This window comes from Styela clava, chromosome 13 (assembly GCF_964204865.1).
Source record: "Styela clava chromosome 13, kaStyClav1.hap1.2, whole genome shotgun sequence".
Taxonomy (NCBI): Eukaryota; Metazoa; Chordata; class Ascidiacea; order Stolidobranchia; family Styelidae; genus Styela; species Styela clava.
Window position 1 is genome coordinate 18636697 of NC_135262.1, and position 15851 is coordinate 18652547.

Here is a 15851-nt window from a genome sequence, read left to right on the forward strand (position 1 = left end):
TTTATAGTCGTTTCATTGCTAACCCAATATTTGCAACAACATATATGCCAACAGAGGAGAATCGAGAAAGATGCTAGTATGTGTTCAAACCGACTACAGAGTCAGCATCGCCACAATATATTTGTCTCCTATATTGCTCCTAGCCCAAATTGTATATCTGGTTTGGTTTTCAAATGCGTCCTACAGAATTGACTCTGATTATATCAAAACTAGATATCAAATGTGTATGTTGATTGGACGGATCCAGGTAGCTCCTTTGGTATTTTGGCAATCATTGGTCAACATTCGGACATTCATAGCATTTGGATCACTTACCAACACAATAGTCTCGGCCGTCTCGGATCACATGGCCTTTCAACTAATAAACATTGTTGCTTTTGCCCCAACCTCTTTTCGTTATGTTATAGATCAGGGTCGGACAACCCGTGGCCCGCGGGCCAAAAAGGCTGTTATAGATAATATATCGGAATGTGTTCTCCTAAACTCGTTCATCCAAAAAACTTTACAGTCGTTTTCCCTTTTGTTGTTTGTCGTATTGAGGGCTTAACAATGAGTAGAACGTGTTTTGTAAATGAATTTGTCACTCACTCATTTAAAGGGTTTGCTATGGTTTCCACCTTAGGGTTACACATATCATAAGTGATTGTTGTGTTTTGGGAATATTCATGTAAAATGGTCGTGTGAATTGTTGGTCAATCATAATTTAGAATATTCACTTGATTTTATACAGCGCATAAACATGTTATTAATAATAATAATAGATTTCTGTAAGCAAATACATAATGTTAGATAGATTTCATTTTTGATTGTAATGTAACTAATTTTGTGAAATTGTAATAAAACAGATGTGTTGTACGCTCTCTACGACTTCTGGCTTATTCTATACGACTAGTCGCAAATTTATTTTGTTATTCTAGGTTTGATACGTCAATTTCCGCTTGACGTCCCCGTAAATTGTTTAATTTGATTTTCTAATCATTCTACTTCATTTAAAATGAGGTATAACGACTAATGTGTTATGAAATGTAGGTTGCTGAACGATTTCAATGTCCTCACGATGGCTTGTAATATGATTATTACGGTACATGGTTAAAAAATCAATGGTAAAGTATAGGGAAAATTTTTAATAGTGTGAGTAGTACTGAAGCAATGTTTTTGAAGGTTCGCAATATCATTTACCCTACGGCTATGCACTATACACTGTTCTGAGATAATGATAACAGTTCCTGTCATTTTTTTTAAATTTTGATAATATGCCTCAAACTTGTGTGTGTCATTATTTTAGTCGAACAAGGACGGTGGCATCAGATTTTTGAACTAAATTTTTTTAATTACGTAAGATGTAATATTTATAACTTTCCGTTCACATTTGATTCAAGCATATTGATTATTAAGTCCTAATGTCTGGAAGTAATTATGGCAAAAATCATTGTTTGTACTTCTAACGCCAATGGTATAAAAGGACAATACATAAAAATGACTTGGACATTTTACTATCGTAACGAATAACTATATATGATATATTTGCCGTCTTGAAAGAAACTATCAATTTATTGAAATTTTGTAATTATTATACTCCAACGTGAAACAAAGCAAGATATTCTGTTTTATTCATTTGAAAACATTACAGAGAATCTTATACACAAGAAAAAATAATAATAATAAAATAGGATATGCGCACATGTCACTAATTATTTTAGGCCAAGTAAATGAACAACTTTGGTTATTCATATCATTGTTTTAGAAGAAATTGCACATGATATCTATTCGGCTATTGTTATTGTTACGCATATTTGAAAAGCGCCACAAACGTATAACAGTACAAACGTGAAGTGGCCATAAATGTTTTACTTTTTTCAAAGCGATTCACGGGGTTAGTGTTTATACAACAACAACACGTTTATCCACTTTGCTCCTTGTTATTACATATTTTTAACGATTGAAATACTATTGTAACGCAAGTATTTTGTTATTTCGCGAATTGTGGGACTGATAGTTATTTTCAACAAGTGTAGTTTTGTGTAATTAATTCGAGCTGGTTCATGGAAACAATGATTTAGCATAATTTGTAATTAAATTTTAAATTGATAAAAAAAAATTCTGCGAACCGCCGCCGGCTTATAAATAAACACTTGTTTAAGAAATGTTTCTCTCAGTTTTACTTACAACCGATCATATTTACTTGACTAAGTGATTGAATAGCAGCAAAATGTCAGCTTTGATTCGCTTGGCGATTCTGTTTGGTGTTTTAGCATTATGCCAAGGTATGCAATGTTTTACCATTGACAGTATAAAGAAAGTATACTCTCTACGCACTATTGCGTGCTTCTCTCATACTTGCTGGAGACATTTGTGTATATTGAATCATTTCTACAAAACAAAACTTAGCGAAGCCTATTATTGATACAGAATTCTCAGAATATATTGAAGTTTTGATTATCTTAGCTAGTGGCAAGATTAAATAAGTGGTTCGACCTACTATGAAAAAATATGTAAATGATGTCTAGTTAATATAAAATTGTTGGGAGGTTAACTTTTCCTCTGGATATTAAAAAGGAGCCAAGTAAAGCTAATATTTAAGTTGAGATATTAATATTTTTTTTTAACTTTCAGCGAGAGGTGTACGTTGGAACGAATGCAAACCAAATAACAAAGAATGTAATCCGACCGCATGCCAGAATACCAAATGTCGTAATCACCCTCAAGCGACATGCATAAACTTCTGCAGAGGTTGCGTTGCACGATTTTTTATAACATACTACTATTGGACGCGGGAAGTAACAAATGATTGCGAACTTCCTACACCTGATTCCAGATGTGCAAATTACGAGGGATTGTCGCATTTAAGAGGTGCATCTTGTCGTGGACGTCGGTATGGAAGGCCCTGTAAATCGAATGAAGATTGCAAAAGTGGACAAATTTGCTGCCCTGCGGGTGCCTGCGGATTGCTATGCAGGGATTTACCTGGTGAGATTTCATTTCATCATGTTTATTTGAATTCAACGGGAACCCGTTTTACGTCATGTTTTCTAATTTTATTTTACAGTGGTGGATCCCAATTGCCCACAGCTTAAAGGAAAACGAAAGCGACGAGCCCTCGGCACGTACCAATGCTTTTCAAATGCCGACTGCAAAGACGGACTGTGCTGCAATGGACCAATATCACCCTGGACCTTATGTATTACCGAGGACTAAATTTTTGTGTGTAATTTGATTTCCAAGTTTTCTGGTATTGGAAATAAATTTGCTGTGGTGTGTACAAAGTTATGATATTGCTTTGAAATTGTGATTGTGATAAGCATATGAATTATGAGTGGTAGGCAAATAATATAAATAAACAAAACCAATATACAACTGAAGCTTAGTTTAGCAATAACATTTGAAAGATCCCAAAAAAGTTATCAAATTCGTGTAAATCTCCTGTCGTTCTTTGAGATTTGCGCTAGTTCCCTTTCGCTCCCTAATTTGGTCAAATGTTTATTCCAAAAAATTTCAGAAAAATTCAGCTTTGAGTTCGGGCCTCAGATATACTCGCTCAAGTTGTAAATTCTACCTTAAGAAACAGTCAGGTCTTTCGTTATATCTAGATAGACAAACAGATACAGCGTCCACCTACTCAAACTGAGACAAAGAGACAATCCCATGGAAAAAGCATTAATTGTCTCATAATATTTCCATCTACTATGAAAAGAATTACGTTCCTATCTGCCGTAGGCTATAAGATATATGACACGTTTTCTTGTAAAACAATTCAACACAATGTTAAGCAAGATATGGAGTAGCAAAGATAGATGGTCACAGAACAGTGGCGTATCTAGGGTATGGCAGCCGTGGCTCGTGCCATGGGCGCCGGTCATATAGGGGCGCGAAAACGGCGAAAAGTTTTAATCGTAAATTGTTCTAATACAATAATCTAATCATGGTACTAGAAACTCGTAATTTTACTTAATAAAAAGCGCACAAATATTTCAATTCAGCAACAGTCGTTAAAAATTGCCAGTCGAAGATCAAAGGTGCGCATTTTGAAACTTTGCCATGGGCGCTATTTTACGCATATACGCCACTGTTCTGCAATACAACGACAATAAACCAACCATAGCACTCGTGCTTGTGTAATATCATACATTGTGCGGATTTTACTATGTATAATAAGTTTTAATTGTAACTAAATTAGGTGGTTTTCTCCATATTATTTTCAATATTCCTTAGCGGTATTATTTAAAAACATATTCTAACTTACCATAATTTCATATTTGCGCAGTTTAGAAACATTCACAAAAATAGCCAAGATTCGTAACGGGGTTCCGATTCGAGTTTAATTCGAACTTGATATCAAAACCACGTTCTTTTTGCCCAGTTTTTATCCAATTCTGGCTTACGTTAAAGTATTTTCATCCCTATAAAGTTCAGTAATTAAGTGATAGTCATACGTAAGTGATTGGTTGCACAAGATCACTAGACACATACATATATATGTACACAATGTATCATGCTGGGCTGGTATTGGGTTACGCAAGTTTAACTAGCTTTTGTTGCTCTATGCCTTTGCGCGAGTGGATCCTAATGCTTGTAATGCAATGATATTGTGGCACGATCAAAGATGACTATTCGATTTGATTCAACAGTTTTGCCGCACCCTTCCACACATGAATTTCTGTAGCGTTTTCTTGAATCAAATAGGATATTTGAGTGTACTGCGATAAAATGACATTCATGTGCTTTTCGTTGCATTATCTACATAGAAAGCGTGAGCTGCTGGCGTCATAAAACAGTTCGACAAATGCCTTTTTCACGTCATGACGTCACTGATCCGGAAAATTTGATTTTAGTTCCTAATGTATCAATAGGTTCTTCGAATCCGACCAATATCGTATTTATTCCATGCCTATGTTATTTGCATAGCACGACTACCATAAACAGACATTCATTATATTTCTCGCTGTGTCATTTGTATATAAATATTTTATAAGTACTCCCATGTAAAACATATTTGTGTACTTCACCCTTGCACGTATTAGCCCGCCCATCCTACCACCATTCTTTTTTCTACTAGACCAGGTGTTTGTGCAAATGGCAATAAATTATGTAATTTGTTCTTCGATTTGTTCAATTTTTATCCAAAAAGGTGTCTGCCACAGATTTGTGTTTGAGCACATCATGGTCTTATCCATACACCCCGTGCCCAACATTATTATTTGCCACCATAGTTGTATCTCTATATATATACACGATACAGAAAATACATTCGCGATACCCGCCAAGCAACGATCGGAGTTCGTTGGAGCTATCAACACAGAAGGGCTGTCTTACAATTCAGCATGTTTGTATTTTTCTGTTGCAGGATGTCATAAATCTTTATTTAAAATTGGATATAAATAAATAAAACAGTTCAATTCATATTTTTTTACCTTGAAACTTCAATTTTTTTTTCAAAAATAAAAATAGGTGAGCATCAGTGATCACTAAAACAAATAAATATTCACGCATTGATTTTATATAACTTTTAAAACATGCCATCTGCTGCAAATTATTAAAAATGGGCAGATTCAGCCCAACAGTCATTTTGGATGTAATAACTCAAACTTCTTCTTCGTTGGTTTTACATTCAGTAACATTACTTGAATTCGTTTCTTGTTTCTTTCCATCACAGCATTTACAATTTGCAAAACATGGCAACATTCTGTCTTTCCAGTCGTCAAAGCAGAAAAGCAGACACCACAAATTGAAAGCTACATTGACATTATAGACCACGGATAATCCAAATTTAGATAACACAACGAATGCGAGAATGTCACTTAAAATTGTTATGGGAGTCATTATCATCGATCTTTTTAATAAGTAAATAGACTTCTGTTGTAATCTTTGACCCCTGAGAGATTTTTTCAAAGTTTCCCTGTGACGAAATAACGGAATTATAAATAATGCAAGAGTACAAATTTGAGTTTCAATTTGATAAAGAAGAAAACAAAATGTTATCCATCTTGGTAAGCACGTCAGTCTTATTACATTATTGCAAATGCCTTCATATCCAACCGCAATACTCAGAAACAAATTAGTAAACAACATGAAAAGTCCTTGAAAACGACTGAAATTATGCAACGGTTTTGATGAAAGATGCCTCAAGGATGGTTCGCTGTGAAACATTGTCTGACGAAGCCACAATATGAGATACTCCGACGTAAAGGCCCGCTGTGATAGAAGCACGTCAGATATATATATGACGCTATTGATATTGCGATGAAACATAAACACCGTGACCATTTTAGATAAGGCAACTAGGCCAGTGAAAACAAGTGTCAAACTCATTACAGATCGAAGGTTTGAAGCCAGCAAAAGGTCCGTGCATTTTTCAAGTCGAAGCTTATGCAATCTCTTCGAAATAAGAACGTAGATCTGGCAGAACGTTAAGTAAATCAATATAATTGTAACGACTATGTCTACGTAGAATTTCTCACTAAGTACATCTTCAAATGATTTAGAGAAACTGTTGGAATTGTTCTTCGAGCAGTTCATACTTGATTCGATGTTTTTGTGATAAAACCTAAATTTCAGCAGCGAGTCAAAATTTTGACTGACAACTAATGATACAATCTGTCAAAACGAATCAAATAATTAATAAATTTTGGTGCCAAGTACACAAAAGTCTAAATTATGATAGCTCACAACCAGTGGCGCGTCTAGAGAGGGCCATATGGCCAGTCGCCCCTGCACGTTATAGGGGTGAATCTGTTGATTTAAATAAAACTAATGCTGTACAAACATTTCACTCTTACTTGACCCTCAATTTATTCATTTTCATGTATAACGACATCTATAATTTGTTCATCTCCCAAATTATTTATGAATTTCGTGACAAGGAGCATCACTATCAGAAACTCGCAGAGAAGTTTGATACGCCGCTGCTCGCAACATAGATACTTCTCTGAAACGTTGCTCGGACAGAATGCCGGGGAACATTTCATAAAAGTTTGAGAGATAAAAAGTATTTTGCAATGCTTGCCTCCTTGCCCTATACCCTGTATGGAATTTCAATTATTGGAAATAACTCATTTTGAATTATATTGTTATTTTTTAAATATTTTCATTCAAATACAAAATTCCTTAATTCATTTAGCGAACACAAATTTTAAATAAATTCCTATTTTTCTTCACTAATAGAATTCATGCACTGGACATTACTCCGCTTCGGTAATAAGTTACATTGTGTGGATTGCTAGACAGGAAATTCTCTTAAAAATGTAATTGAATTTTTTGATTTCATAATATTATTATTCTATGTTATCATTACCATATACCGATTACTAAATATTTATTACAGGCTAAAAGTATCCAGAGATACCATATTCGAATCGCATCAACACCAGACTACAATAGAAGACCACAACAGTAGGAACAGCCATATATATATATATACATCTTATATAATTTTCATACATCTTGGAACTTAGCTTGCATTCATTAACTACAATTCTGCTGAAACTGCACTAAAGTTTTATTGAATAAAAATAGACGCATTGGCATATTTCATAGTGACGTCGCGGAAGTAAAGACACAAATAACCCCCCTTTCAACAAGGAAGTCCTAAACTGAATATATTCGAGAAAGATGAATCACAATCAGTTTCGTATATTTGAATACAATGAAAATTTTCCATTCTGAATCATAGATATATCGGTATTTGTATCAGTACCGGCTAAAAACATACCGAAACCCGTAGAATCCACAGAAATGTTGAAACATATCGTACCAAATTTCTATCTTTATTATGTACACATTAAAAAAATTGTTGTTGTTTAGGTACACGTTTCATTAATATATTGGATATTTTGAAATGTGTAAGAACGAATTAAAATATTAACCATGGAATTTCTATGTTCCTAGCCAAATGATCAGGGGAAAGTTTTGTGCGAGTACGCTGCGGTGTAATGACGCATATGAATATGAAATGAATCTTCAAATGTTCACAAAACGTTTCCGCATAGCTACTTTGAGACCTAACCAAACATAAGCATCCTCCTGAGATTAACGAAACACATGAAACAAATAGAGAAAGTTAGAACGAGATTTCCTATGTTTCGTGCTCTGACATTTTGTTTAGAATTTCGTGCTACTTAATATCCGAATACCGCGAATTTTGTTTTATGTTTCTGGGAGGCATACCGAGTTAGACCATTTTTCGCGACATTGAATCTATAACATAACTCCTCCTGTTTCAGCAACTCATTTACAGTTTATATTATTTGTCCCCGTATGCGAAGCTTAATAAAAAGAAAACAATAAAATAAATCGTAGATTCGTAGTCAATTTTCTTGCTTGCACTCGTGCAAATGTCCAATCTTGATATTTTTAATGACTATTATTCAGTGGCTAAACTCCTGTGCTCGTATAGATATTGAATCTTATATCTGAAGTAATTTACAAAACCTAATTTGATAAAAAGAATTACTCCCACCACGGCTAAAAATAAAAAAAATAGTAATCATCCAGTTAGGGTTAGGCGAGGGCTAGGAATGCAGATTGCGCTGGAACAACTTTGCATACGTGGCGGGGGAATTGTACAAAAAATCCGAATTACAAGCCGCCTTGCATTCGTTGCGTTCAAATATTGCACCGCAAAAACAACCATGTGTTCTAATAGATAATCCAATCGCATGGAACATTTGTTATCATATATAAACAATACAGCCATAATTGCATTTTGTCTTATTGAAACTGGAATAAGATGAATGCAAAATAATTAATTAAAATTTCCGAAATTATTGCTGACTTGCCATGCATTGTTGTTTGTAATCAAATTAGGTAGACTTTGCCAAATCGACAAACAACCTATTCAGCAAACATGGCATGTGCTTAACACATATATTGCTGCGTTATTAATTAGGGGCTCGTTGGAACACTCCATAAACATAATTATATATATATATAACAGGAAAATGCATACAATTCAGAACGCAGTACTTGTACTCAAGCCATGTCTATAATGTCCAAGTATATATAAGCGGACGTAATAAGTGACTCCCGTAGGCACAGAATACCATTGTCTCTGATACCTCGCTTTCACGTAACACAATATTCAATTTTAGGTCACCAGTAGGCGGATGCGTGTACGTGAGTTATATTAGCATCCGAGGTCGAGTCACGTATCTGCAACAGTGGCGTGTCTAGGTTATGGCAACCGTAGCTTGTCCCATGGGCTCAGTCACATAGGGGCGCAAAAAGAGCGAAAAGTTTTAATCGTAAATTATTTAATACAATAATTTAAACTTGGTAATAGAAACTCGTATTTTTTCTTATATAATAACGTATAAATATTTGAATTTAACAACAGTCGTTAAAAATTGTCAGTCAACGATCAAAGTTGCGCGTTTTTTGAAATTTGCCCTGGACGCCATTTTACGTAGATACGCCACTGACACAGCATAGACTGACTTCTCTGTGTACTTTCAAATTAAGGACAACCCGATATTCTGCTTGTCTCACACTTATCCTACCTATCTAATACTTGTATCGATTGCCCCACACTTGTCATGCTTGCTTCACACTCATCCTGTTTGTCCCACACTCGTCCTATTTGAATCAACACACTTGCTCTGCTTGTCCCACATTAGTCTTGGTTTTACAAAAACTTGTATTGCCTATCCCACACTTGTGATTCTATTTCAAACCTGTCCTGCTTGTATCATACTTTTCCTGCTTATCTCACACTTGTCCTGATTAAATTAAATTATATTGACTGTCTCACACTTGCTCTACTGTCCTACATTTCACTTTCATTTACCACACTTTTATTGCTTGTCTCACTCTTATTATGCTTATTTTAAACCAGTCCCGCTTGTATCCCATTTGTTCTGCTCGTCCTACTCTGGCTTGTTCCACAATCTTCCTATCAATCAATCCTCCCTGACCTAATTTTTCCTTCTTGTTTCACAAGTTGATGGTTTGATGATTTTAGAGAAAGCATCTCAAACAATGAAACAAATATCGCTGTCCAACGACACAACAAAATCCAGAATCAATGAAATCTCTGACAAGAGCAGTTTATATCGAAGATTGACTCCTCTCCTGTTTTTGTTCTTCAATTGGACAAAAGTACAGGAGACCGGGGCTAGTTGTAACATTTGACTTCGTTTTCGGAATTATTTCCGCAGTCATGTAACACATTAAGTCTTTCGCGACTCACGTACCTATGTCCTTGTCCCACTGACAGTAATCTGTTGCGCACTGCAACGCGCCTGTAATAAATTGAACATCAAATGAACGAATATAAATAACTTGCTTGTTTCATTAGTTTAATTTCCTCATGTTATTTATGGTAAAGGACATACAGTTGATCAACTAGAGTTTGCGCATGCATTAGCAAAGCTTTTGTTCAGTTGCAAGTATATGCCTGGATGATTAATAAGTTTTCATGTCTGGTGGGGTAATATGAACATCATTGCTCGCGGCTTATTATTTATGAATCTTTTAGGCGTTCTAGACGCATTTGAATAGTTCAGTAGTGTCTTTAATTAATTTTGTTAAATGTTCGTCTTACCCATCCATGTGTCCGTTTTACCCGAATAAATTTTTTGGGACAAAATGCTCATTTCCTAACAAAATATTAGGCGGATTGCCGAAATCGACAGTGGGCTGTAGCGCACGTTCAAATTGCTTACTTAAATACGGGAGTCACGCATCTATATGGTAAAAATTACGAGAAATTAAGATTTTGCTATAGTGGTGTCCGTATTTGACGGGCTTACTATATTATGAAAATAATGAGCTACGGGAAGCATTGCAATAGAACGGAGTCAGTATTGCGGGGACAGCTCAGATTTCGCAAATCCGCAAAAATACGAATCAAAACAAGAAATGATCGGCCACGGTAGCACACATGTTCATGTCCGCAGATTGCCGCGGTATTTTGGGTGGAAGTAATGCTTTTATTTTGTCGTAAGTCGACGCAATCGCGAGTTACTTTAAACACAGTTAAAATGATATGGCAAGGAAGACATTTTAAATTCTCGTAGTTGTAATAAATTGAAATGCTGGGCGTTTTACAGAGCGCGTAATCGCGGCGACTGCTTTAGAAATATCCAACGCGGACCAGAAACCGGGCGAGAGGCCGTGATTCGCGGTCTGATTAAGCTTTTTTTATTTTCTTCCCCGATTAAAAATTCTATCCTATGCTGAATAACTATAACAGCCTTGCCTCTCGGCCCAATACAATTAGTTTTAAAGTTAACTATATGAGAAGCGAAACCACGCTTTGGTAGAGTCCTGGCAGAGCCAATAGAAGGTCACAACTTTTTTGACTAGGCACTACCTGTTCAAAGTTCAAACATTTTTTCAGGACAACAGCACTAGAAAATTAAGTGTTTTTGCCAAAGTATTATATTGCACTTGGAATAAGATCGGAATATAGGAATCATAGAAAAATGACTATCCAGACAACTTTATTTGGTTAGTAGTGTTAATTCCTGGCATCCCAAAGTAGGGTTTGCAGTAATTATATAATCAGCATGGTACATGCATTTTGAATTAAATAATTGAAAGAATCTCCCTCACTTACCCGAATTTCTAGATATATGGCTTAGTGTCATGTACAATTAAACCAAGGGGCCAGACAAGTATGCCAGGTGACAAAAATTGCCAAACACTTGAGAATAATTAAAAAAAAAAGTTGAAAAGTGACAAATTATTCGGTGAATCTTGTCCAGGATACAAACATCAGTGCATGATATATAAGAAATTTTCATCCAATTCAATTTTATTCGGCTTGTCATTTCATCACCATCTTCATTTCCTAGGCTTCATTCAGCTTTGGCTTGCCCTCTCAACTGATTTTACTGCTTCTTTTAATTTTCCAACAAAGTCTTGCAACTGTTCACGCGTGCAAGAAAATTGCACATTATCTTCTTGGTTAGAGTTTATTTCACCACACAACTGTTGTTCAGTTTTAAAGGAAAGGGTGTATTTCAAATCCATAACTTTATTCAACTGACTATTCTTCATGTTGTAATCAAGTCTCCAATCGATATCAACTACATGAGGTAAGCCTTTGTTAATTCGGGCCAAGTGTGATCGTACCTTTTGCTTGTTTAGCTTATATGATTCTTGCAAAATCTCTTTTTGTTTCGGGAGCAATTTACAGTCATCTAAAACCATACTGAATTGCTCAGAGCTTGTATCTGTTTTCGAGGCTTCAACAAACAACGTCATTATAGCGAGGTATGTTTGCTTCAAGATGGCAGCATCTATCTCCACAGTGTCTTTATCTATTAGGATCTCATCTTCATGCTGACTGAAAATGCAATCCAATGCATTTTTAACAATAACTCGGAAACACTTTTCTGGAAGTCCGACTGTTCCACAGACTTGCAAAGCTGTTAGCGTGGGCTGGGAAAGTAATTCCATTAGGTAATCTGAAATAAAAGTACGGTACTAATAAATAGTTGATTTGTGTTTGGCAAGAAAGGTTCAGATCAGGTAGTATGGCCAAATATAATAGGGCATATGAAATGTATTGCACATACTAAGTCAAACACATTATGTGTACATCTTTTTAAATAATTTGACATACAATTTCATTTAACAGTAAATCAGAAGTGATAAGGCTAGTAATGTGACCTCTTAGCAGCAGATAACAACTTTTTATTAAAATGATAAAATCTGTATACTCCTATGGACAATGATGAGAAATACCGTAATAATAATTGCACTTGCACATAAAACATTTCAAATAAAATCACTAGCTTAAAATATCAACTATGAATAGCATATAGAAAGAAAAATGATATCATGTAAACAATGCCACGTTTCAATCTTGACTTATAGAAGGAAAATATATGATGGACATGAAACTTTCTGCACTGATTTAAAAATAAGTACTATATTTAATAGTGTGAGGTATTATGAACATGCTATATTTCAAAAAATGCATTGTGTGATTTTCAAATATAAAGAAACAGAAATAAAAGCCCTATAGAAATATAAAGACTACGAATCTTTGAGCAATTGCTGTATCAACTACGGGTACAAACTTGCACTCGCAAGGGAGTGAGTTGCGGGTTCAAATCTCATAAAAAAAGAGTGAGTTGCGCGTTTAAATCTCATAAGATGATGATCATATATAAACAAAAAAATTTAGTTAACGCTGGGCCTTTCATGAAATCATACACTGGATCCCACTTCTTCCACTATAATATTTATGCAATGAAACACATGTGAACTACCCGATAAACAGATGTATACCACGAGTACAACAAATTACTAAGCCAATGTAAGTCTTCACCCACCAAAAATAAATATGTTCACCGAAGATAAATACCATAGCCTATCCTCTAAAATGCTACCTTTCTATTCTATCTACTTTTAAAATAAACTACTGACATAGGTTGATATACATGACGAAAGTAATGTTCTTCTACATCGATTTCAAATTAAGAGTATCACTTTCATGTTGAGGAAGACGAGAATACGGGTTTCTTTTAAAAATACAGTAGTACACTGAAACAAATAGCAGAATATTTGTAACAAGAATAGCCAGCCCTATAAGAAAAAAATTACCACAGTACCCATCTGAAATACCACATAATCTAGCATTGTCACTTCCAGGAACAACCTCTGAGGCTACTTTTTGAAATTGTTCAAAAGAACAAGATGTGCCGCATTTATAAAATGGTAATCGATGAGGCGATTGTGTAGAATCATTTCTGTACCATAATTCAACTGAATAACTTAAATCGTTTTCCAAATATAAATCAAGCATGACACATGATGCATATGGTGGAATAATCCAATTGTGTGCTCCGATGGAAACAAGAAGAGTAGTGATGCAGTTGTCATGAGCAGAATAACCGACCAATGAATATTGTGTTTCATTCCTAATTCGTTTCTCCATATTTTCCAGCATGTTTCCAAGAATGATTCCATTTGTCATCTTAGAAAGAGTTTTTGCATATTTAAGTTCATAATCAGTACAAGCTAGCCCTTGGTGGAGGCCTGCAAGATATGCGAGACTTTTCGTTGTGTTATCGTCCACCCATTTTGGTAGTGTGTAGTTATTGGATCGCAGGCAAATTAGGTTATCATATAAATCAGTTATAGAATTGAAATCATATGGCTCTTTCATACCAGTTAAAAATGTCATATTTTTAAAAAAGTGTGCATAGCTAGAAAGTAGAGATTTGTAAAATTTTGATTCATTTTGACCTTTTTTCAATAAATCAGCGAAAGCTTTGCAGCCCTTCTCAGGATATTTTTTTCTGTTGTAGAGCCAATCTCTTTTCAAAGAATCAGTGTGAATAGGAAATGGACGAAATGCTATAGTACTTTTCCCTATGGTAGAATTTGGAAGTGCATAAAGTCCAGAGACGACGCATTGAGCTGTCATAATGGTCCTGTCGGTATCAGTGCTTTTTATATAAATTTCATTCTCCTTGTATTTCTTACTGATCAGGTTTCCATACTTTGATTTCAAATAAAGTCCCAATTCGTATGCTTGTGTCATTCCTTTGCTTGTCAACTGCATTTTTCCATCTTTCCATACAAATTTATATGGATCATTCGGATATGTATGAAAGGATGATCTATCACCATGTCTCCAAATTATATTCCCTTGTATAAGTTTTCTTCCATGTGCCTCGTAAAATATCAAAAATAGTATATAGTACAGTAATGACATACCGGCAATACCTACTGTATTATTGAATGCACAGACAACAATAATAGAGGAGTTAAGGACTATGAGTTAATTCAATAATCGGATAACGGACGGACAACTCGACTACAGAGAGGCTTGAACTTTATTGGTATTGAATGTTTTGAATGAGTACCTTCAAATATATTAAAACCTTTATACATCACAGTAACACTTATATATTCATGAATGTGAGCTTAGTAGTCTAAACTCGCCTACCGAACAGCTTACTACTCGCCTACCGAGCATTATCATCAAAAAACAGTGAGACTTCAAATTTGGAAATTTAATATTTCTGAAATCAATGTTCAACCAAAATATTTCAGATATTTTTCCAGATAATTTCATAGGCATAATTAATTTTTTTTTTTGAATCAGAATCTGAAAATATTTTTGATTCTTAAAAATATTCCATATTGGGCCATGGGCCAAAAGATACCCTAATATCACACAAAACCAACGACTAACATACTGACAAAACAAAACGCATCTCTAGGCCTCAAATCACTTAATGGATCAAACATTGTCAAATTGTGCCTAAGGGAGCATGTCCCACTGAACCCCGGTCCACTGTTCCCCATAGGAAACAAACATTTTCAGACTGTCCCACGTCGAGATTAAGAGGGCACATCTACTCGCCAACGTTATAAATATGTTACATAAGACTAAAGATGAAAAATATCAGGCAGCGGATTTACCGTAAATATATACTGTACGGTACACCACTGTGAAGCTAGTAGCAAACCTTCTTCGAATTGTGCGCAGCGGTGCGTTAAGTCTCGTTTTTGTGCTCATTGAAGAGTGATATTACAGTTTTGTGCTTTTTGAAGGGTGATGGAGTAAAACGTAGGCGATTTCTAAATTCCACACGGCAGAATTGCTCTCGATTATAGATATGGAAGAAACATCAAGACCAACCATCCGAGACCAACAATCGCCGTGAAAATGCACAATTGACGATTTTCACAGCGCTAATGTTGTTATTAAAATAGCCGATTATTTTCGGCAGCGTGACGTGTTATTCAGCCGTAATGACAAATAGCGGAAGACAAATGTCTTGTTTCATGAAGAAAGATTAAAATTACATATTGTTTATTTATTTTTTGTCAATTGTGCGAACGAGGCACTTTTTATTCATTGTAAAAATACCGGCGGGAAACTAGCGTAACTT

The 15851-nt window shown here is 35.2% G+C and overlaps 3 protein-coding genes across 3 annotated transcripts; 1 reads left to right on the top strand and 2 right to left on the bottom strand.

Annotated features, from left to right (window-relative positions):
* The first annotated feature begins 2104 nt into the window (after positions 1 to 2104).
* Positions 2105 to 3354, top strand: LOC120334212 (uncharacterized). Its single transcript, XM_039401683.2, has 3 exons — positions 2105 to 2264; positions 2614 to 2967; positions 3047 to 3354. The coding sequence occupies exons 1-3, from the start codon at positions 2210 to 2212 to the stop codon at positions 3193 to 3195; spliced, it is 558 nt and encodes a 185-aa protein (XP_039257617.2). The 5' UTR covers positions 2105 to 2209; the 3' UTR covers positions 3196 to 3354.
* Positions 3355 to 11796: 8442 nt separating this feature from the next.
* Positions 11797 to 12396, bottom strand: LOC120334194 (COMM domain-containing protein 3-like). Its single transcript, XM_039401661.2, has one exon. The coding sequence runs from the start codon at positions 12394 to 12396 to the stop codon at positions 11797 to 11799; it is 600 nt and encodes a 199-aa protein (XP_039257595.1).
* A 7-nt stretch (positions 12397 to 12403) lies between these two features.
* Positions 12404 to 14699, bottom strand: LOC120332585 (prostatic acid phosphatase-like). The gene has a single exon (XM_039399864.2). The coding sequence runs from the start codon at positions 14663 to 14665 to the stop codon at positions 13406 to 13408; it is 1260 nt and encodes a 419-aa protein (XP_039255798.2). The 5' UTR covers positions 14666 to 14699; the 3' UTR covers positions 12404 to 13405.
* Positions 14700 to 15851: the final 1152 nt, after the last annotated feature.